The sequence below is a fragment of the Triticum urartu genome, chromosome 6 (assembly GCF_003073215.2).
Source record: "Triticum urartu cultivar G1812 chromosome 6, Tu2.1, whole genome shotgun sequence".
In the NCBI taxonomy this organism is placed as follows: domain Eukaryota; kingdom Viridiplantae; phylum Streptophyta; class Magnoliopsida; order Poales; family Poaceae; genus Triticum; species Triticum urartu.
In genome coordinates this window covers 575113963-575137187 of record NC_053027.1, presented here as the reverse complement: position 1 = coordinate 575137187, position 23225 = coordinate 575113963, and the positions used below count along the sequence as shown (strand labels likewise).

At 46.7% G+C, this 23225-nt stretch overlaps 1 protein-coding gene across 1 annotated transcript; it reads right to left on the bottom strand.

Annotated features, from left to right (window-relative positions):
• Positions 1–7182: 7182 nt before the first annotated feature.
• On the bottom strand, positions 7183–8326 carry LOC125513164. The gene is made up of 4 exons (XM_048678195.1): positions 8279–8326; positions 7835–8194; positions 7543–7752; positions 7183–7452 (listed from the first exon to the last, which is right to left on the bottom strand). Exons 2-4 carry the CDS (start codon positions 8162–8164, stop codon positions 7291–7293), a joined length of 702 nt encoding a protein of 233 aa, XP_048534152.1. The 5' UTR covers positions 8165–8194; positions 8279–8326; the 3' UTR covers positions 7183–7290.
• Between the last annotated feature and the right edge of the window lie 14899 nt (positions 8327–23225).

Here is a 23225-nt window from a genome sequence, read left to right as displayed (position 1 = left end):
GTTTCAAAGCACCCTGAATGTCTTGCTCATTTTCTTTTTTCCTTTTTGAACGAAAGGGGTTGCCCCCCCTGCCCCAATTTTATAGATTGAAGCAGAACAAAGCAGACACAAACCAGTCTTTAGACTGAGCAAGGAAATAAAACTACCCTGAATGTCTTGCTCATTTTCTTGGCTTCTGCAATCAACATTTCAACGTAGACTTTCTTTTATAGCGCGCGCACACACACTTGTCCTCAGATTTTTCATTGGAGTGTACAGTAGTTTTTATTGATTTGTATTACGCCTCTCCAATATAGTTTTTCATATATGGTGTGGTTGTCAAGCGGTCTCTTGCTTTTTTTTCTTTTTCCGAGTCATGCGGTCTCTTTGTCATACGGTCTCTTACTTGGCAGGATGATGTTCGTGCTCCTCCTTTTCTCTTCTTGTCTTGTTTTTGTAGTTTGTAGCAGACGTTGGTTTCGTTAAAGAAGTCAGAGCGAGGGTTCTGTTTTTTATTTCTCAATAGATTTGATCAGATGGGTGGATGTGACCCAAGTATATATGCAGCTTAATTGCTCCTGCACAAACAGTATAGATTCAGTTAACCTGTGCACGTCAAACAGAACACGAAAAATCCAAATGCCTAACCTGACTAAGGATATATTGAGCATTAGGAAGAGGTATATGTATGTACAAACATAGACCTGTATTTGAAACGTCGCTAGAACACTGCAGTCAGCACCCAGTGCTGCAATTCCTCTTGTCCAGTCATCTAAATGTTCAGATTTCGACGGAATACGCCAAGCTGATGGGTACAATTTCTGCCGGATGCTGAGCAAACCGAAATGTTGAGCGAAGAAAGCAAATCGTGGAACATTATAAGTAATAATTGCTGCAGATATAACTAGACCTGAATCAATATTTGCTAGCCAGGTTTACGGATTGCAGGGTGCACTGCATGGTCGGCTGTGGACTCAGAAGTGTTTTGTTTGTTTCAGTTGAAACCCTCGCCGGTGTAGGCGCAGCAGCAGATGATCTTCCGGTGCAAGTCTCAGTTCATCATTTGAAGGTTGAGAACCTGAATCAAAAACTAAACTGGGTTTAGGGAAAATAGTGGCTGAATCCCAGCTCGGTGCATCCACACAAGAAAAAACAGGAAACATTTCGAAAAATCTGAAAGTTTGTGGAAATGATTATGAACAAATGTTATAGATGTTTGCAAAGTTTGGTGATCAAATAACATCCGAGGAGTACCATACAAAAAAAATTACAAATTCCGCTCAATCAGTGCATATACATTTTGAGTAACTTTGTTTTTTTTGTACAGACCGCAGCAGACCTAAAATTTGAACACAACACTCAAAAAAAAATCTAGAGACCCATGTGCGGACTTGCAGTGAGCATCTAGCCTGTGGGAGGCCGCGTGATCCTTCCGACCCATCACACTCCCAATATGGGGGTGGAGCGGGTTTTTGTGAGGGCTTCATATATGGTGTGGTTGTCAAGCGGTCTCTTGCTTTTTTTTCTTTTTCCGAGTCATGCGGTCTCTTTGTCATACGGTCTCTTACTTGGCAGGATGATGTTCGTGCTCCTCCTTTTCTCTTCTTGTCTTGTTTTTGTAGTTTGTAGCAGACGTTGGTTTCGTTAAAGAAGTCAGAGCGAGGGTTCTGTTTTTTATTTCTCAATAGATTTGATCAGATGGGTGGATGTGACCCAAGTATATATGCAGCTTAATTGCTCCTGCACAAACAGTATAGATTCAGTTAACCTGTGCACGTCAAACAGAACACGAAAAATCCAAATGCCTAACCTGACTAAGGGGGGGGGGGGCGAAACACAAATCATCAGTGTCTGGGGGGCCAAATGCTAAAAATGTTCTAATCTAAGTCTCCTTAAAAAAATTTCTTCAGAAATTGGTCAAAGGCTTGGGGGGGGGGGCATCGGCCCCCCATGGCCCGAACATAGCTCCACCACTGGCCACCATGCTCGAGCGTTTCTGTGTAAGTTTGTCCATCGTCTCTCCGGCCCCTTTCGTCCTCCCTGTTCCCCGTGTTCGTCCCTTGCTTTCGGCGCACACAGCACATGATTTGAAAATGGCAAGTTTTATAAAGGATGAGTTTCTATTAGGGCAATTATGTAAATAATTCTATTGCCTAATTCCACCGGTTGTTACGAATCTCTAGAATGCACTAGAGTTATTTTCCTGTACAAGATAAATAATACTCCCTCCGTTCCTAAATAATTGTCTTTCTAGACATTTCAAATGGCTACCACATACGGATGTATGTAGACATATTTTAGAATGTAGATTCACTCATTTTACTTTGTATATAGTCACTTGTTGAAATATCTAGAAAGACAAATATTTAGGAACGGAGGGAGTATTTATATAATTTGTTCATTATTGCTAAGTTAGGATTGTCCACAAAATAGTTGTCTTGTCTGCCATTTACAACATAGGAACATACTTTAGGTTGCCTTTTGCGATGAATGTCATATCTTCTCTATTTATCCTTCCTTGTGGTATGTGCAGCACACAGTCAGATGGTGTTTGTTGATGCATATTATTTGAACAGCTCATGATTAATTTTTGAGGTATGAATGTATGGCACATATATGGACTTGCGCTAACTGAATCATATTTGCTACGTCTGAACTCTCCCAGGACAAGAAGCTCGATGAACAAGAAGCACTACATCTGGAGGCAACTGTTGTGTGTCGTCAAGACAGCAACGTTCATGCAGTTCTTAATGGCAATGCTTGTTGAGTGATGATTATTATAGTCCTTCAGACTTACCCTTGCCCGTCATGTACCAAAGTTGATGCAGTTTTCGCTAGCAAAACTTGATCCTGTGATATGAGTGTCTTCTTGTGTTATGCCTGGGATGTTACAGTTTGACATGTACTGAAAAATGCGGCGCTGATAGTCAGACATTAATTAGTCATAGCAATAACAATGTGCCATGATCTAATCAGATAACATGCATAAAAATAATAACAAACAGTTCAACTCAGCAATCCATTTTGATGAGGTAGTGTACATGTGGTAGTACTAATTCCCAAGGTCACAAAACTGATCCTGATACATGGGCTACAACTATGCTAGCAAATAAAATGTGTCTTATTTAACAAAAAGAAAATCTGAGTAAGGTTACATGGTAATACAAGATCATTATGATGACACACACACACACACCCTCTGCAAATAGGAAAACCCATATATGCACCTCTCTTTGCTGCAAACTGACATGAGTACAAACATCCAGTGAGGCTAGCAGATAGGGCTGGAAAAAAAGCTCGAAGCTCGTGAGCTAAATGAGTAGCTCGTGACTCGGCTCGAATCGACTCGAACTCGAAGAATAACGAGTCGAGCCGAGCTTTAGTTTAAGATCGTTTATAGACCAAGTTAAACGAGCCAATCTCACGAGTACTCGTGTAACTCGTTAGGCTTGATACAAAAGATCAGCCACTTTCAATATAAAAAAAGAATAGCCACTCAGCACCCTATGTCCCAGGCGCACAACACAAGGCCTAGCCGTTGAAGGCCCAATTGCCTAGGAGACTCATGCGTTACAAAGAAATTACTATTGTTTAGTGATATATATGTTTAATATATACATAATAATTTTTATAATGTTTGAGGGTTTTATGTTCATATTTTTAACGAGCTTAACAAGCTAAACGAGCCAGCTCGCGAGTTATACGAGTCGAGCCAATCTTGGATTTAAGCTCGTTAATAATAACGAGTCGAGTCGAGCTAGCTCGTTAACGAAACGAGCTCTAGCGAGTCGAGCCGAGCTGGCTCGACTCGGCTCGAATTCCAGCCCTACTAGCAGAGTTTGGTTCCATATCTACCTTGGTTGTTCTTCAGTAAAAATATCCAGTGACACCGGCTGCAGCTCCCTATGGCCGAAAAACAGAGGAGGTGAGGAGTGGGCTCATGGCGAGCAGCCAAGGCGCGGGATGGGTGCCATTGGGCCGTTGCGGCTAGGGTTTGACACTGCCTCCATCGGGCCATTTCTCCAGGCCGGTTCGACACGGCAACAGAACACTTCGTAAGCTAGCCCACCCCATGAACAAAGCTGCAAAACAAATGAACAACTATTACTGGTAGTTGACCCCATTTTTGAATGAACGATTCCTACTTAAACTGCTCAACAGACAAAGAAGCCAACATGTTAAGTGAAACAACCTTTTTTCTGGACACATGATCATGATGAACTGAACAAGAACACCATATAAACTAAAATATTTTCTTCAGTTGTTTTATAGATGATGAACATCTTATGACGAGACTAAATTACATCTTGCTCTCCCCGTATCTCCAAATGTATGCCCAATAAGTCCGTCGATGATATTTAGTAGATAAGGAGATGAGATCGACACTGAACTTCAGGTTTCATGAAAGAGAAACAACAAAGACTGCACTGAGACATGCCTGGCATATTAGAAACTTACAACAATACCATTAAGATAAATTTGACAAACAAAAAAACACAGTCGATAATAATGACTTGCACGATCTGTATGTAAACAACTCAGATCAGCTAGTTGTGATGATAACAATGTTCCCTGATCTAATCAGATACTGTGCACAAAAGAAATAACCAACAGTTCAACTCGGCAGTCCACTTTGACGACGTACGTGTGCTAGTACTAATTCCCAAGGTTACAAGACTAATCCCGATATGTGAGCTACAGCTATGCTAGCAAATAAAAAGGTGTGTTCTTTAACAAAAAAAATTCAAAGGAAGGTTACAGGATAATACAAGATCATCAAGTTCATTGCACGTTTACCGGTATGACCGATGCAAGTCATGACCCTTAGCAACTACAACATGAAAACAAATTTACATTATGTTTCCCAGAGGACGAAGGAGGCGGCGACGAGGGGGAGGAAGTGTCACCACCACCAGAAGAAGGCGTCGAGTTAGCGGTGGTGCCACCCAGTGGCATATCCACGTTATAGCCCCATAGCTATTTTGCTAATCCTTCATATACATGTGTGCATATTCATATAAAAAACTCAAAAACCAAGTAAAATCTGTGATAATCATCTCTTTGACCCCACAGATCTATCGTCCTGGCACCGCCACTGGTGCCACCGGCTTAGTTAGCTTACTTGTGTGCACATATGGTCGCCAATGTTCCCATTTCGCATATCGTTTGGTGCGTGTTCAGTGTATATATTGCGTGTCATAGTCTTGACTCTTGAGTATATGTCCATTGTGACCTTTCATATGCATGTTCTCCTAAATAAAAAAGAGTAGTTCTGCCCCAATCTCTTCCTCACACTTGGAAACGTGGTGTACCTCGATCAAATGCACAATTCCGTCCGGAGGCCTTACTGAATTTGTTTATAAAGTTCTGAATGAGACTGAAGATTGAGAAGCTGAAGCCGTCAGCGGATAGGTAACTATTCTACGGAAAACACTTACAACAATCAGCCGGCCGATCGCTCGGCCGCATCCGCCGTGTGCTCTACTTGCCACGTATTTACCTGAGGCACACACTCAATCTATTCCCTTAGAACCAGAAGCATCATGTGTTCGAAGCCGTGAAGTGCTTGCAACAAGTGATGTGTTGGAAGGAGGTTCTGCAATAGGACCTATGTTGCTAAAAGATTCTGCAAAAAGAAAAAATGTTCAAAAAAAAAATCCGTAACAAGACCTTTGTTGCAAAATAAAAAACTGCAATATGACCTCTGTTGCAGAAGTTTTTCCAAATGTTACAGAAGTTTCTGCAACATGACCTCAGTTGCAAAAGGTTCTACAGCACTGTCATTGTTGCAATTGTCAAGATGAGATAGATCGAACGGCTGTAGAGATGGCAGATCTTTAAAAACGATCCGCCGGTCGACGCGTAGCGTGTCCCTTATTCTATTCTGAAACTATGCATGCCCACACCCAAAAATAGTGGTTCAATTAGGAAAGACAATTCGATCTCGCTCTTGGATTAGTTCTTCCGCAATGCATTGTAATTTTCTCCAAGATGCTTTCATCGGGCGCGCCGGCCGCTGTGATTTTCTCAGAGATCGGGTTCAGGCCGAAGCGAAAGGTCCTGTCTAAACGGGCTGCTGGCTCACAGGAGTCTGAACAAATGCGGTTGTAACAGAATTAGTGGGTATTGTTGTTCTCTCTACTAATTGGATTCTCTATGTGGCAATATTAGTTTGTTTCATAAAGACAAGAATAGCGACCAGGTAACTGTAGTGAACCGTACCCTATAACGACCCACTTTTTTAGATTTTTTACATTGATCTTTTAAGGCGAATTTTTTGAAATTCCCAAGCATTTTTTAATATGCGAGAAAGTTTTAAAATGAGAAAAAACTAAATACTGAGATCTTTTTATAAAAACGCGGAATTTTCTTGAAAAATCCTGAATATATTTCGAGAATGCATTTGATTTGAATTTATGAGAGCTTTTTTGAAATTCTAAATAACTTTTGAAAAACATGAATATTTTCTACACTTCCCAAACATTTTTTGTAATAAGATTTTTGAGTTTCGAATAAATTATGAAACTTAAAACTTTATTTAAAAGTTTGAACAATTTAAGAAAAACGTGAAAATTTGTTGAATTTTTTCTATTTTATAATTTTTTTTACAGAAAATGAATATGAAATTTGAAAATACCACAAAAAAAACTAAACAAGAAACAGAAGAAAACTAAAAAACAAAAAAACGAGGGAAAAAAATAAAAAATTGACTAAATTGAAATAAAAACCAAAAGTGGGCTGGCTCATCTCTCGCAGTCGGGTTATATCTCTGAAGCCTCGCTTATATATATGCTGCTCAGAGCAGCACATAGGACTTTCTTGCGTCCAATACGTTTTTTTTGAGCATCAGTACAAACACAAGCGCTCATATAACGGAGATCCCAGTTGCTGCCCCGTTGGTACCTAGCCCGACGGCCAGGCCGTCGGCATATTTTCAAACTATGCCGACGGCTATGCCGTCGCCATAGGTGCCCACGTGTCAGCAACTGGGAGCTCACGCTGGCCCTATGCCGACGGCCTAGCCGTCGGCATAGTTTGCTTTTAATTTTTTTTTCTTTTTCCTGTTTGTTTTCAAATCAGTTCAATTCAGATAACATCACATATATAACAGCATATATCAGCAGCACATATCAGCACATATCAGCAGCACATATCAACGAACGTAAGCATAAGCATCATGACAATAATAGATCATCATCACACAAGCATAAGCATATCAACGAATGTAAGCATAAGCATCATCACACAAGTCAGCTAAATGATCATCAGCACACACAAGTCATCTCAAGCATCATCATCACATCTCAAGCATCATCGAGCACCGCGGAGGTCGTCACCGCCAAGACGGCCAAAGTCCAGGTCATCAGTGCTAGCGGCAGCGCTACCGCCTCCGCCTCCGTGGATCGGAGTGGTCGGGCTCCGTGTCTCCGGAGTGCTGCGAAGACCACCGCCAACGGTAGATCCACCTGTTCCCTGCATGTTGAAAAGACATATGCACGGGATCTTATGACTGTGTTGAAAGGCATGACATGCTTTGGGTGAATAGATTGGGGATGAACTAACCGGCGAGGGGCCAGCGTTCTGTGCCACAAACTCCTCAAAGCTCATCAGCACTGGTTGTGCTGGAGGGCATTGTGCTGTAGGGAACTGAGGACACCTGCCGGCCGCCATATCCTGAAAAGCCTGCTGCATCTGGCTATCCCTCTGCACTTGGTGTTCATAAAGCCTCTGATGCCACGCCATGGTCTCCTGGCGTGTGTACTCCATGTAGGCCTACGGTATGACATGATGGAACTCATAAAACTACTAAATGCGGAAAATGAAGTGAGATGAAGATAAGAGGGAAAATACTTACAGATTGTTGCTCCTGAAAGAGGGACTGTGTACTAGTCACTGGCTGGCTCGTGCGCTGGCTCAGGCTCGGGTCGATCCGACGAAGCTGTGTGTAGGAGATACTAGGAGTGATCACAGCATCGAGAACCGCATCCCGACCGTGCTCCTTGGGCCCCATCCTCACCACCGCCATGTCGTCCAGAGGCGCCGCAATGGGGTCAGGTGTGTCAGGATGTAACTCCAGATACGCTTCGGAGTAGGCCTTCTTCCTCCCTTCGGTCTTCTTGCCGTAGTACTTGGGCTCGCCAGGCTTGGGGTCCTTCCGCGTATGGGCGATCTCCCACGCCTGCATGTGTGAGAGCGGCCGCTTCAGTTTCTCCTCCTGCACCACCAAACAGAGGTTAGTCATACATAAGAAAGTGATGGTAAATAGAAGAAGAAGAATGTTTAATGAGGTTAGTCATACATTAACTGCCTTGTGGAGATAGTGGTTTCGGTTTCCCTGAGCATGTACTCCCTCCGTCCCTCGGTTAGCCTTATTTTGGTTCTCATAGCCGCCCAGGCTCCAGCCTCATCACACCAAAGATCCACCAATGCCGCCCAGGACTCGTCTTTTCCATAACACCAATTTGGACACACCTACATAATAAAAGCATAATGGCATGTAGGTGTGTCCAAATTGGTGTTATGGAAGCATAAAGCATAAAGCATAAAGCATAATGTACCACAAGGTAATGAAAGCATAATGAAAGCATAATGAAAAATCTTTTATACTTACCGCCAAGAACTCGGGCCTCTCCAAGGTAATGCCCATCCTCCGCGCTTCTTCCTTGGTCATCTTCACACCAAGATAGTCGTGGTAGTATGTGGAGATGGCCACATAGCGCACCTCGTACTGCATCTGGCGGGCCTTCTTCTTGCATTGGCGCAACACGATCTGGTCCGCTCTAGCCCTGTGCTCCGGAAGAACTCGATAGTATTTCTACAATCATTCCGTGCATCGTCGACGTTTGGGTCCACATCATCATCACCCAATGGTCTAGCGTCATCGTTTCTAACCACATCATCATCATCATCATCAGGTTGCTCTTGATAGAACACTCCCTCGTATGTCATGGGGTTAATGTTGTAGTAATCGTCTTCATTCGGGTCTGGTAGCTTACCATGTGGCGACACCTTGAACACAACTTCCCAGCCCTTTAGATACACTTTCTGGCATGGGTAAGGCAGATAATATACTTGTGTAGCTTGGGTAGTCGCAATGAAGAGATCGGCTCCGGCATAGACGGTTGATGGTTTAACTTCGACCAAACCAATGGAAGGCGTATGTTTTACCCCCTCCTGCGGATCGAACCATCGGCATTTGAACACAGGCAGACTTAGGGTCTCACGCCCCTGGCGGAATTTAACCTCGTATATATTTTGTACCTCGATATATTTTGTACCTCGATATATTTTGTACCTCAAATTGCAAAAAAAAATCTTTATTAAGTATTTTAGAAACCAAGTGCCTCGATTTGCTTCTTATATATGAATCAACATGACCATAACACTAACTTGACCAATATCCATCCATCTATCACAAATTTGCCCAACATCTAATTCATCTATATTCACAAACTTAGTAAAACCTATCTAGTATGTATGTAAATACCTAATAAAACTACACAAAACTATCTAGTATATATCTAAATATCCATCCATCTATCTATTCATCTAGCATCCATCTATATATTCATCTAGCATCCATCCATCTATCTAGCATCTATCTATTCATCCAGCCACCATGAACACAAGCAACGAGAACAACGGGTGCTCACTGGGGCTGGGAGCGGGCACGACGGTGTCTGGCGATGGAGGGAGGAGCTCACTGGGGCTGGGAGCAGGGCCGGCCGAAGCCGCGCCCAGGAGTGCTCGTTGGGGCGGCCTGCGGGCTCCGGGAGGCCGAGCCAGGGCGGGGAGCCCTGCGGCCGGCGGCGGCGCGAGAAGGGGTCCGCGCGGGCCGGGTGGACGGCGGCGTCGTGGGGTCGGGGTGGGGTTGGGAGGCCGGGGCGGGGTCGGGTGGACGGCGGCGCAGCGAGGAGGGGCGGAGAGGGTCGGGGCGAGGGGCGGGGAGTTATTTTTATTTTATATAGATTTTTAAATTTTCTTATAGTTATAATTTTTATAGTTATATAGCCAGACCCACAACAAGATTCCCTCCGTGTAGACCCGACGCGCCCGTTTCCCCCCTCCAGATGCCGGCGGCGGCGCCGTCCGTGAGGGGGGGCACACCCCGGAGACGTGTGCCTCCTCTTAGGACATGCCACCACACCACCCCGCATGTATGAGGGCCCGGTGCAAGGCTCCGGTGGCATTGCTACCCCCCAGGTCCCCCGTCCCGCCTAACCCTGTAGCGTTTGACCACGGGATCTAGCCCTTTGACTTTGCACGGATGGGCTTTGACCAGCGGACCTCCCCACCCGGTTGTGTTAGGTCAGCCCATAGGAACACTTTGGAGCAACATCCGGGCCAGACCCACAACAAGATCCCCTCCGTGTAGACCCGACGCGTCCGTTTCCCCCCTCCAGGTGCCGGCGGCGGCGCCGTCCGTGAAGGGGGGCACATCCCGGAGACGTGTGCCGCCTCTTTGGACATGCCACCACACCATCCCGCATGTATGAGGGCCCGGTGCGACGCTCCGGTGGCATTGCTACCCCCAGGTCCCCCGTCCCGCCTAACCCTGTAGCGTTTGACCACGGGATATAGCCCTTTGACTTTGCACGGACGGGCTTTGACCAGTGGACCTCCCCACCCGGTTGTGTTAGGTCAGCCCATAGGAACACTTTGGAGCAACATCCGGGCCAGACCCACAACAAGATCCCCTCCGTGTAGATCCAACGCGTCCGTGAGGGGGGGGGGGGGCACACCCCGGAGACGTGTGCCACCTCTTCGGACATGCCACCAAACCACCCCGCATGTATGAGGGCCCGGTGCGATGCTCCGGTGGCATTGCTACCCCCCCAGGGCCCCCGACCCGCCTAACCCTGTAGCGTTTGACCACGGGATCTAGCCCTTTGACTTTGCACGGACGGGCTTTGACCAGCGGACCTCCCCACCCGGTTGTGTTCGGTCAGCCCATAGGTACACTTTGGAGCAACATCCGGGCCAGACCCACAACAAGATCCCCTCCGTGTAGACCCGACGCGTCCGTTTCCCCCCTCCAGGTGCCGGCGGCGGCGCCGTCCGTGAGGGGAGGGCACACCCCGGACACACGTGCCGCCTCTTTAGACATGCCACCACACCACCCCGCATGTATGAGGGCCCGGTGCCACGCTCCGGTGGCATTGCTACCCCCCAGGGCCCCCGTCCCGCCTAACCCTGTAGCGATTGACCACGCGATCTAGCCCTTTGACTTTGCACGGACGGGCTTTGACCAGTGGACCTCCCCACCCGGTTGTGTTAGGTCAGCCCATAGGAACACTCTGGAGCAACATCCGGGCCAGACCCACAGCAAGATCCCCTCCGTGTAGACCCCACGCGTCCGTTTACCCCCTCCGTGACACGGCGATAGCGACGTTCGTAACGGGGGGCGGCAATCGATATACCATCGGGAATGTTTTTTTAGATAAGGCATAATTATCTTATGCAAAAACAAAAACTAAAATAAAGTAAAAATAACAAAACAAAGTAAAAATAAAAAAATAAAGTAAAATATACGTAAGGCCGTCGGCATATCTGTGCACACACGCAGGTTATCCCGCGGATCGATGACGGGGCGTGGCACAGGGATCGATGACATGGCGAAGGGGCCTATGCCGACGGCCTTGCCGTAGGCATACCTCTGCCACAGATAATATAAAAAATTAAGTAAAGTAAACATTTGCCGACGGCTAGGCCGTCGGCATATCTGTGCACACACGGATCGGTGACGTGGTGTGTCATACGGATCGTTGACGTGGCAGAGGGGCCTATGCCGACGGCTACGCCGTAGGCATACCTCTGCCACAGATATGCCGACGGCCGCCGTTACCGCCCGTCGGCGTAGGATAAACGCCGTCAAGCGTCAGCACTGACTAGGGAGTTGGGCCCGGGATATGCCGACGGCCTGTCCTATGCCGACGGGCGCCGTAGGCTTATCTCGGGTGGTCCCAACGGCCACGTCTATGCCGACGGCCCCGTCGACATAGATCAATGTATGCCGACGGCTTTTCTACGCCTATGGCCCACCCTTGGCCGTCGGCATAGGTGCGGCGATGCCGACAGGGGCCGTCGGCATAGATTTGGCCGTCGGCAAACCCAGTTTTTCTGGTAGTGTAGGGTGGTACTCTTAAGTAGACCCCACACTGATCAACCTTCTTATGCTTCCCACAGTTGAGCTTCATCATACACAACCAACACCTGAGTTGACGAAAATGACACCCACACCCTCTGCAGACCCAAGAACAGTTTATTTGTCATCATCATTCCCATAAACAATGAATTACCAACAAAGACAAGAAAGAGGTAACAACAAGTTTGGAGAGAAGCCGGGAGGCAGTACCGGTGGAAATCATCGTAGTAGAATTGCTACTCGACGGCCTGCATCAAGGATCACAAGAGATACATGGTCAGTACTAGAGGCAAACAAAGAACCAGTTTTTGTTGTAGTTTCAAATCATACGCACCAGCGGCACACAGTGATGGTGGTTCTGTTTTGCTTGTAGAGGATGATGCAGAGCTTCTGGTCTTGTGGACGCCGAGCTTCTCAACCATACAGTCTGGACCATACACAACCGAACAGCAAGATAGGCACATAAGCACCACACATAGAAAAACCATCTAAGCATCTCTCTCTGCTGCAAACTGACATGGGTAAAAATATCCCGTGAAGCCAGCAGAGTTTGGTTTGTGTATGTACTTTGGATGTTCTTCAGTAAAAATATTGAGTGAAGCCAGCCGATGCCAGAGAACACCGTGTAGAGTAGAGACTGCCGTTGATTGATGTCTGTATGTAAACAACTCAGAGATCAGTTATTGTGACGATAACAATGTGCCCTCATCTAATCAGACACCATGCACAAAAGTAATAACCAAGAGTTAAAGTCAGCAGTCCACTATGATGAGCTACATGTACTAGTACTGAGTACTAACTGTGAAGGTCACAAGACTGAACCTGATACATGAGCTACAGCTATGCTAGAAAATAAAAGGCATGTTCTTTGACAAAAAAGAAAATCTGAAACAAGGTTGCAGGATACTACAAGATCATCAAGTTTATGTGCACCTTTACCAAACGACCGATGCAAGTCATGGCCCTTAGCAACCACAACATGATAACAAAATTACATTCTGTTTTCCCGTGCCACATATTCAATTTTAACAAGCATACACAAAACTGTATGGATAATTGTTTAAGAACCAGAACCAACAAATAAGCAAACATACATGACAATAGACAAGCAAGGACCGTATCATACCTGGAGTGTAGAAGCCCGTGTAGGGTAGGACGCTATAGTACACTCCGCACTTGCCAACCTTCTTAAGCTTCCCAGTGTTGAGCTTCATCATAAACAAGCCAACACCTGAGCTAACAAAGATGACAACGACACACTCTGCAGACCCAACAAAAATTGTTTGTCATCTTCATTCCAAAAGCATAATAGTCGACGGGCCGCATCGAGGAACACAAGAGACACATGGTCAGTACTACAGTCAAAAAATGAACCGATTTTTACTGCGGATTCAAATCATACGCACGAGAGGCACGACCAAGGTGGTTCCGTTCTGCTTGAGTGCTTGTAGAGGATGATGGAGGGCTTCATCTCTTGTCAACGCCAAGCTTCTCGTACATATAATCTGAGCCATAAACAACCAAGCAGCAAGAGAAGCATGTCAGCACCACACGTAGAAGAATCAAGGTGTGCCTCTCTCCCTGCTGCAAACTGATACGAGTAATAATATTCAGTTAAGGTAGCATAGTTTAGTTCTCTGTATGTATGTACTACCTTCGATGTTGTTGGGTAAACATATTCAGCAAAGCCAGCCCATGCCAAAGGCCACCGTGGTGGAGCTTGTCGCTGAATGAGATCTGGATACAAGAACACAATCACACTTGTATTATACACTACCAACATCAACTTGGCACGGATCTGAAAATAGCTTGAGAGAGAGATTTGGTACAAGCGGTAGAGAGCAGACATACCAGAGAGGGGGGTCCTCGCCATGCTAGGTGCCCCTGTGGGCTATTTCGCCGGGCCGGTTACCTGCGTTCAACCTCCATCCATACCTAGCTGGCATGTGTTTTGTACTAGATTGGATTACATGAAGTGAGAGGCTGAGATGTTAGTACCATATATGTTTTCTCTGCCATTTGCGAAGAACTGGACTATTTTGGTGTAACGATGATGTATCATGTGACATGTTCAGTGTAAAAGAAATGACATTTGTTCGTTCCTTATTTGCAGCTCTGCCTTATTTGTTTCGTATATGCACATGTGTTGTGTGGATGTGTGGATAAGTGTAAGAACGCTGCACGATGCAGCTCGTCGTTGTAGGACCGTGAATCCGACAAGGAGCACGAGACCGTGAGTTATGTCCCGGGCATGCTGATAGAGGAGAAGCCTTCGGCTAGAGCATCTCTAATAGACCCTTCATCGCGCAGACTTTTAAAGTGAGTATAAGGGCTGGAGAAAACGTGTTTTGAGTGCTGGCGCAGGCTGCTTTGTTCGGCCGCAGCCTGCACCAGCCCTCGAAACACATAGTTTTTTCTCAACTTGATACATGTGTCATAGTATACATAGAAATATGAAATCAATATAAATTAAAATCTGAATATTACAATGCAACAATCATCCAAATTACAATAATTATTCAATCTAATAATTAAACTTATAATTCAATACAAGAATTGTTCCGCATACAACAATGATACAAATCACTCATGAATTAAATTAAATAAATGTAAAAATGGTTGGTTTTATTGCTGCCCATGACTTTGCCAATTGTGCACAATGAGATCATGCTGAAGCTGGTGGTGGGTGTTTGAGTCGGATTTACCGTGTTTTCGCGGGTCAATGGGACAATTTACCACGTCCCTCAATATTTTTTATGGATTGCGGGCGTCTAAGGTGGTTGTTCGGGTCATTTTTTCCGTGTAAAATTGTAAAGCGGCGGTTGTTTTGCAGTTCAACACGATTTAAGGGGTCTGCTAGAGATTCTCTTACTAACCGCCAGGCCAGCCAAACACAAAATCACTAAATCTAAGATTACACACGTCAGAATCAAATCAGACATACAGCCGCGCACCGGCGCGGGTGCTTAATCTGCGCGGCCGCCACACTTCTGAAACCATGTCCCTTGCCCGTTTACAGACAGCCTACAGGGTTTCAAACTGCCACATTTTACAGCTAGATAGCTCGACAAAGTTTAATCTGGCATGCTAGGACTAAGGGAAGACATCATGTACAATCTGGCAGCAAGGCTTCCTCCTTGGCCGTGACATTGTGATATAATGTGCTATATTTCTCCAAGCAAGAAAAGTTGCGCTGTTTCTGGTAGAGTATTGTTTCCTTTTTATTAGCTCATAGGCATCATATATGCTGATCTTTCTAGTTATGATAAGCACGTACTGACATGGTGACACGTACTGATGCATTTGCCGGTGATGATAAGCAGCAAGTTATAGTTCAACTAAATTGTAAAACATGGAGATACTTTTGTTCTAGTACCGCAACTGATGCAGCTACATCTGACTTCAGTAATCTGTGGACAACATTATTATCACGGCTGTTATTGGTCATTAGATCCATTGTTGGCTGTTAAAGGGGGATATTCTATTCTGGCATTTTTGTGGAAATACTCCATATCCCTGCTGGGGAGAAGGAGATCGACATCTCGAAGAACCTCCGGGACATCATCCACCTGGAGATCACACTAGACGCCTTCTGCAGCAGCACCTGCAAGGGCCTGTGCCTTGTCTGCGGTGCGAACCTCAACACGAGCAGCTGCAGCTGCCGCGCCGAGGAGTCGTTGTAAGCGAAGGACGCCAGGTGGCCAGGAACTCTCAAAGACCTGCTGAAGCCTATGCAGAGAAGATGATGATGAGGCAGACAGTGCATATGTAAGTATCTTGTAACCTATGCGATAGTCTCTATGATTCTCATGGCCTCATGGGCAAGATATGCAGCCCGGTGAAAATGCAGATATTTGATGGCAGCGATAGCGGGGAACTAGACTGGCGACATTTGAGTTGCATCTCATGCTTCGCTCGCTGCACCGGCGATGCAGATCTTTCTGGCCGTTCCTCAGAAGTTCATGATTATCATTTGTATTGCCTCATCTTACGGTCTGAAAGTAGAAGCCTGCAACGCAATGGTAGGATATTATGTTGTACCGCAAAACCTGAAACGATATGTGGGTGAATTTGCGTGACACATGTGCTTTGTCTCCTGGGGGGATCAAATTAACTGTATGTACATTTATCACTGGTTAACTCCCTGGGAAGGTTAGATTAAATTGCTGTAACACAAGGCAGAATTCTTCATGTTAATTAGCAAGTGTTATGTTTTTGCAGGAACACTTGCATCTTTCAGGTTTTACTTCTTGTACCAACAGGTAACAGCCCAAAGTAGGCCAACACAGGTTTACTTGCAGCTGAGCAAAGATAAGTAAAAATAAATACAGAAAAACACTTCACCAGCTCCAGGATAGAAAAAGTACTGTAGAACCGAAGAAACTGAGCAGACAAAGAGCAGTCCTGAAACACAGAGAGAAAAACCTCCCCATTCCCATGGTTGCTTGGGTGGAGCACCACAAGAAACAAAGAACATCCATTCATGGCTTTTCCTCTGTGAGTTTCGCGGCGGTGCGCCGCTCATTCACCGAGCTCGAAAATGGGGACAAGGCAACAGTGACATCCACCTTGAAATGTGCAATGTGCCAGGATGTTATGTTGTAGTGCAAAACCTGAAATGACATGATAAGTGGTGCTTTGTCTCCTGAAAGGAATCAAATTTTACCTGGATGTGCACTTATCACTGTATGTATGTTTTTGCTGGAACACTAGCATCTTTCAGGTTTTACTTCTTGCAAGCCAACAGGTAACAAACCAAAGTAGGTCAACACAAAACTTACTTAGGCCCTGTTCGGTTCATAAGTTTTAGGACTTTTTTTAATCCCAACTTATAAGTCCTAAGTCCCTAAAAAGTCCCTACCTGTTTGGTTCTTGGGACTTAACATGGACTAGAAGACCATATTACAACTATAAGTCCCTATAAGTCCCTCCTTGAGAGTTTTATTTCATAAGTCACAAATACCCACTTTAAGTCCCTACAAGTCCCTCCTGTTTGGTTTAGATGGGACTTATAGTTGAACAAAGACAAGTGAAAAAAAGTAGGTCAGACGGAGAATCAGTTCACCAGTCACAAAATACAGTAATTAAGTAGACTGAATAAACTAGCAGACTACATCAACCGTGAGCTGATCAGTACACAGGAACACAAAGAACACACATTCATGCCCTCTCCTCCGCGAGTTTCGCGAGGGCGCTCCTCTCATCCCACAAGCTCGAAACAAGGGACCATGCAACAGCAACCTCCACCTTGCAGAAGCCAAGATCGAAGGTGCCATTGCTCGTGCCGGCCCTCTCCGGCGCGAACACGGCCTCGCCTCGCGCAACAACGACGGCACCGCCACCAACATCATCGTCTTCTTTGCCACCAGTCTGAGAGGAGGCCACCACGGAAACAACCAGCTTCCCCCCTAGAGGTCCACCGACACGACGCGCCTCGAGAGCTCTACCGCGCCGGTCGAAGGGCTGATCGGCATCTTCCCGTCCCGGCAGTCGAGCAGCAGAACCTCTCCTTCCCTCACGGTTGTGACCTCGACGACGACGCGCCCCCGGAGACCGTCTGGCCACACACCGTCGATGATCCGGACACCGATGACGGTCGCCTCGACCGAGGGGTCCAGCGGCGCGTAGGCAAGCTGGGTCGTGCACCGGTCGCAGAGGATACCAGAGCGGAGCACATGTGTGGCAAGGTAGGTCTGGGGGTAGTTGAAGATCCCGAAGGCCAGCATCTCGTCCTCTTCGGGCTCCGTCTTGCTCTTCACCTTCAGCTGGAACTCAATTGTGATCGGGTCGATGATCACGATCGCGCGCGCCGGGCCTGTCAGCAGTAGGTATGGATCCTACAATGCAAGCAACACATGCCAACAAAATGGCTGGCAGACTATCATGTAACGAAGACGAGAACTATGGTGAATATATCAAATTCATGCTCCAATTCGATGAAGGAAGAATCAGAGGAAATATATTGTAACATAAAACAATAGACAACAAATGATGCACGGTGCTTACCTGTTGGGTGAGGACCTGGCAGTTATCCCTGGTGCGGTTGAAGAGGAAGTTGCGATTGTGATCCGAGGTGTCCCTGGCGGCAACAAAGCTGTGGACATGCAGCGGCCGCTGGAGGCCGTCTTCCAGGTTGGCCACCCGGATGCCGAAGATCTGGATGGTACAACGAGGTCTCGCGTAGCTCGGGATGGGTCCGAATATAAAGCACATGGGACCAAGACTTGCTGCAGTGCAGTGCAGGAAGCAAAAGTTAAGCTATGTGTCACAGGAACAAATAGAGTTTCTTGTTATCAGCAAACAACACACATCGATCCATGCTAAATGAAACTGGCTAAGAAATGATTTACTCTAATCCGGAGCACAGATGCACCCGCGTGAGGGCCGGTGCGACGCTCCGGTGGCATTGTTATCCCCCAAGGCCCTCGCCCCGCCTAACCCTGTAGTGTTTGATCACGAGATCTAGCCCTTTGATTTTTCATGGACGGGCTTTGACCAGTGACCTATCCACCCGGTTGTGTTAGGTCAGCCTATAGGAACACTTGAGAGCAACATCCGGGCCAAACCCACAGCTTGATCCCCTCCATGTAGACCCGACGCGGCCGTTTCCCCCCTCCAGGTTCGGCGGTGGCGTCGTCCGTGAGGGGGCCACACCCCGGAGACGCGTGCTGCCTCTTCAGACATACCACCGCACCGTACGACATGTATAATAAGGGCCCGGTGCGACGCTCTGGTGGCATTGCTACCCCCCCCCAGGGCCCCCGTCCGGCCTAACCCTGTAGCGTTTGACCACGAGATCTAGCCCTTTGACTTTCCATGGACGGGCTTTGACCAGTGGACCTCTCCACCCGGTTGTGTTAGGTCAGCCCATACGAACACTTGGGAGCAACTTCCGGGCCAAACCCACAACAAGATCCCCCCGACGCGGCCTTTTCCCATTCCAGGTGCCGGTGGCGGCGCCGTCCGTGAGGGGGTGCTACCTCTTGAGCACTGCGTTGAATTTTCCTGAAAAGGAAAGGATGATGCAGCAAAGTGGCATAAGTATTTCCCTCAGTTTTTGAGAACCAAGGTATCAATCAAGTAGGAGGCTATGCGCGAGTCCCTCGTACCTACACAAAGCAAATAACTCCTCGCAACCAACGCTAATAGGGGTTGTCAATCCCTTCACGGTCACTTACGAGAGTGAGATCTGATAAATATGATAGATAATATTTTTGGTATTTTTGGTATAAAGATGCAAAGTAAAATAAAAGGTAAAGTAAATAGCAAAGCAATAATAAAGTGATGGAAGATTAATATGATGAAGATAGACCCGGGGGCCATAGGTTTCACAAGTGGCTTCTTTCAAGAGCATAAGTATTCTACGTGAAGGAAATATGCCCTAGAGGAAATAATAAAGTTATTATTTATTTCCTTATATCATGATAAATGTTTATTATTCATGCTAGAATTGTATTAACCGGAAACATAATACTTGTGTGGATACATAGACAAACAGAGTGTCACTAGTATGCCTCTACTTGACTAGCTCGTTAATCAAAGATGGTTATGTTTCCTAACCATAGACATGAGTTGTCATTTGATTAACGGGATCACATCATTAGGAGAATGATGTGATTGACTTGACCCATTCCGTTAGCTTAGCACTTGATCGTTTAGTATGTTGCTATTGCTTTCTTCATGACTTATACATGTTCCTATGACTATGAGATTATGCAAATCCCGTTTACCGGAGGAACACTTTGTGTGCTACCAAATGTCACAACGTAACTGGGTGATTATAAAGGAGCTCTACAGGTGTCTCCAAAGGTACATGTTGGGTTGGCGTATTTCGAGATTAGGATTTGTCACTCCGATTGTCGGAGAGGTATCTCTGGGCCCTCTCGGTAATGCACATCACTTAAGCCTTGCAAGCAATGCAACTAATGAGTTAGTTGTAAGATGATGTATTACGGAACGAGTAAAGAGACTTGCCGTTACGAGATTGAACTAGGTATTGAGATACCGACGATCGAATCTCGGGCAAGTAACATACCGATGACAAAGGGAACAACGTATGTTGTTATGCGGTCTGACCGATAAAGATCTTTGCAGAATATGTGGGAACCAATATGAGCATCCAGGTTCCGCTATTGGTTATCGGCCGAAGACGTGTCTCGGTCATGTCTACATTGTTCTCGAACCCGTAGGGTCCGCACGCTTAATGTTATGATGACAGTTTCATTATGAGTTTATATGTTTTGATGTACCGAAGGTTGTTCGGAGTCCCGGATGTGATCACGGACATGACGAGGAGTCTCGAAATGGTCGAGACATAAAGATTGATATGTTGGAAGCCTATATTTGGACATCGGAATCATTCCCGGTAAAATCGGGATTTTACCGGAGTACCGGGGGGTTACCGGAACCCCCCCGGGGGTTAATGGGCCTACATGGGCCCTAAGGGAGAAGAGGAGGGCCGGCCATGGCAGGCCGCGCGCCCCGTCCCCCTAGTCCGAATAGGACAAGGAAGGGGGGGGGGCGGCGCCGCCCTTTCCTCTTTCCCCCTTCCCATTTCCTTCTCCAACAAGGCAAGAGGGGGGAGTCCTACTCCCGGTAAGTAGGACTCCTCCAGGCGCACCCCTAGGGGCCGGCCGCACCTCCCCCTCCCCCCTTTATATACGGGGGCGAGGGGGCACCCCAAGACACACAAGTTGATCTTCGTGATCGTTCCTTAGCCGTGTGCGGTGCCCCCTTCCACCATATTCCACCTCGGTCATATAGAAGCGGTGCTTAGGCGAAGCCCTGCGATGGTAGAACATCAAGATCGTCACCATGCCGTCGTGCTGACGGAACTCTTCCCCGACACTTTGCTGGATCGGAGTCCGGGGATCGTCATCGAGCTGAACGTGTGCAAGAACTTGGAGGTGCCGTAGTTTCGGTGCTTGATCGTACGGGCCATGAAGACGTATGACTACATCAACCGCGTTGTCATAACGCTTCCGCTTTCGGTCTAGAGGGTACGTAGACAACACTCCCCCATCTCGTTGCTATGCATCACCATGATCTTGCGTGTGCGTAGGAAATTTTTGAAATTACTACGTTCCCCAACAGTGGCATCCGAGCCTGGTTTTATGCTAGATGTCATATGCACGAGTAGAACACAAGTGAGTTGTGGCCGATATAAGTCATACTGCTTACCAGCATGTCATACTTTGGTTCGGCGGTATTGTTGGATGAAGCGGCCCGGACCGACATTATGCGTACGCTTACGCGAGACTGGTTCTACCGACGTGCTTTGCACACAGTTGGCTGGTGGGTGTCAGTTTCCCCAACTTTAGTTGAACCAAGTGTGGCTACGCCCGGTCCTTGCGAAGGTTAAAACAACACCAACTTGACAAACTATCGTTGTGGCAACTGGCAGGAGCCATATGGTTGTCGCTTTATTGTATGCAATGCAATCGCCCTGTAATGCTTTACTTTATCACTAAGCGGTAGCGATAGTTGTAGAAGCATAAGATTGGCGAGACGACAACAATGCTACAATGGAGATCAAGGTGTCGCGCCGGTGACGATGGTGATCATGACGGTGCTTCGGAGTGGAGATCATAGGCACAAGATGATGATGGCCATATCATATCACTTATATTGATTGCATGTGATGTTTATCTTTTATGCATCTTATCTTGCTTTGATTGACGATAGCATTATAAGATGATCCCTCACTAAATTATCATAGTAAAAGTGTTCTCCCTGAGTATGAACCGTTGCGAAAGTTCTTCGTGCTGTGACACCACGTGATGATCGGGTGTTGTCGGTGTCAAAACCGGCGGATCTCGGGTAGGGGGTCCCGAACTGTCCGTCTAGGCGGATGGTAACATGAGACAAGGGACACGATGTTTTTACCCAGGTTCAGGCCCTCTCGATGGAGGTAAAACCCTACTCCTGCTTGATTAATATTGATGATATGGGTAGTACAAGAGTAGATCTACCACGAGATCAGAGAGGCTAAACCCTAGAAGCTAGCCTATGGTATGATTGTTGTTCGTCCTACGGACTAAAAACCCTCCGATTATATAGACACCGGAGAGGGCTAGGGTTACACAGAGTCGATTACAATGGGAGGAGATCATATCCGTATCGCCAAGCTTGCCTTCCACGCCAAGGAAAGTCCTATCCAGACATGGGACGAAGTCTTCAATCTTGTATCTTCATAGTCCAACAGTCCGGCCAAAGGATATAGTCCGGCTGTCCGAAGACCCCCTAATCCAGGACTCCCTCAGTAGCCCCTGAACCAGGCTTCAATGACAATGAGTCCGGCGTGCAGTGTTGTCTTCGGCATTGCAAGGCGGGCTCCTCCTCCGAATACACCATGGAAGAGTTTGAATGCAAGGATAGTGTCCAAACCTGCAAAATAAGTTCCACATACCACCGTAGAGAGAATAATACTTCCACAAATCTAATCTGCTGACACGTTTTGATAGTACGACATCACTTCATGGCCCGGTTATTCCGCAGCGTGATTTTGAACATGGCCTCCGAATACACCATGGAAGATTTTGAACACAAGGGTAGTGTCCAGCTCTGCAAAACAAGCTCCACATGCCACTTTAGAGAGAATGATATCTGCACAAATCTAATCTGCTGACGTATTCCGCAGCGTGACATCACACCACGGCCAAGCCTTTATTCGAATCGTTTTACTGTTCTAGCTCAGCGCGTTTAGCGAGGCGGTTTCCTTGGCACGTCTTGTCGAAGCAGAGATCGTCCCCCCTTATTCCGATATTCTCATCAATACGGGTGTGGGTAACCCAACCGTGCCATTGATTACAGTGCTTAGGAGATAAGCGAGTTTTACCAGGCGGGCGGGGGCACGCAGTTCTGGTCTACCCATATAAGGGGATAAGGATCCACCTTTTCACCTACGCCTTCTTCCTCCTTTGCCTATCCATTTCCGCGCACTCGAGCTCCAGCGCCCAAGTCCACACACCCCACCTCAACCTTCTCTAGCCATGTCCGGAGTGGGAGGCAAGTGGATGGTCTCCTCCGTCACGGAGGGACACATCAAAAAGCTGAGGAAGGCCGGATACTTGTCTAACAACATCGCGCACCGGCTTCCCGA

Excerpts from the sequence above, each read along its gene's own strand:
- LOC125513164 (XM_048678195.1), bottom strand. The coding sequence starts at position 8,164 with ATGCAGGCGTGGGAGATCGCCCATACGCGGAAGGACCCCAAGCCTGGC. Across the intron at positions 7,753-7,834 it reads TCTTTCAGGAGCAACAATCT|GCCTACATGGAGTACACACG; the intron begins GTAAGTATTTTC and ends GTCATACCGTAG. Across the intron at positions 7,453-7,542 it reads AGAACGCTGGCCCCTCGCCG|GGAACAGGTGGATCTACCGT; the intron begins GTTAGTTCATCC and ends TTCAACATGCAG.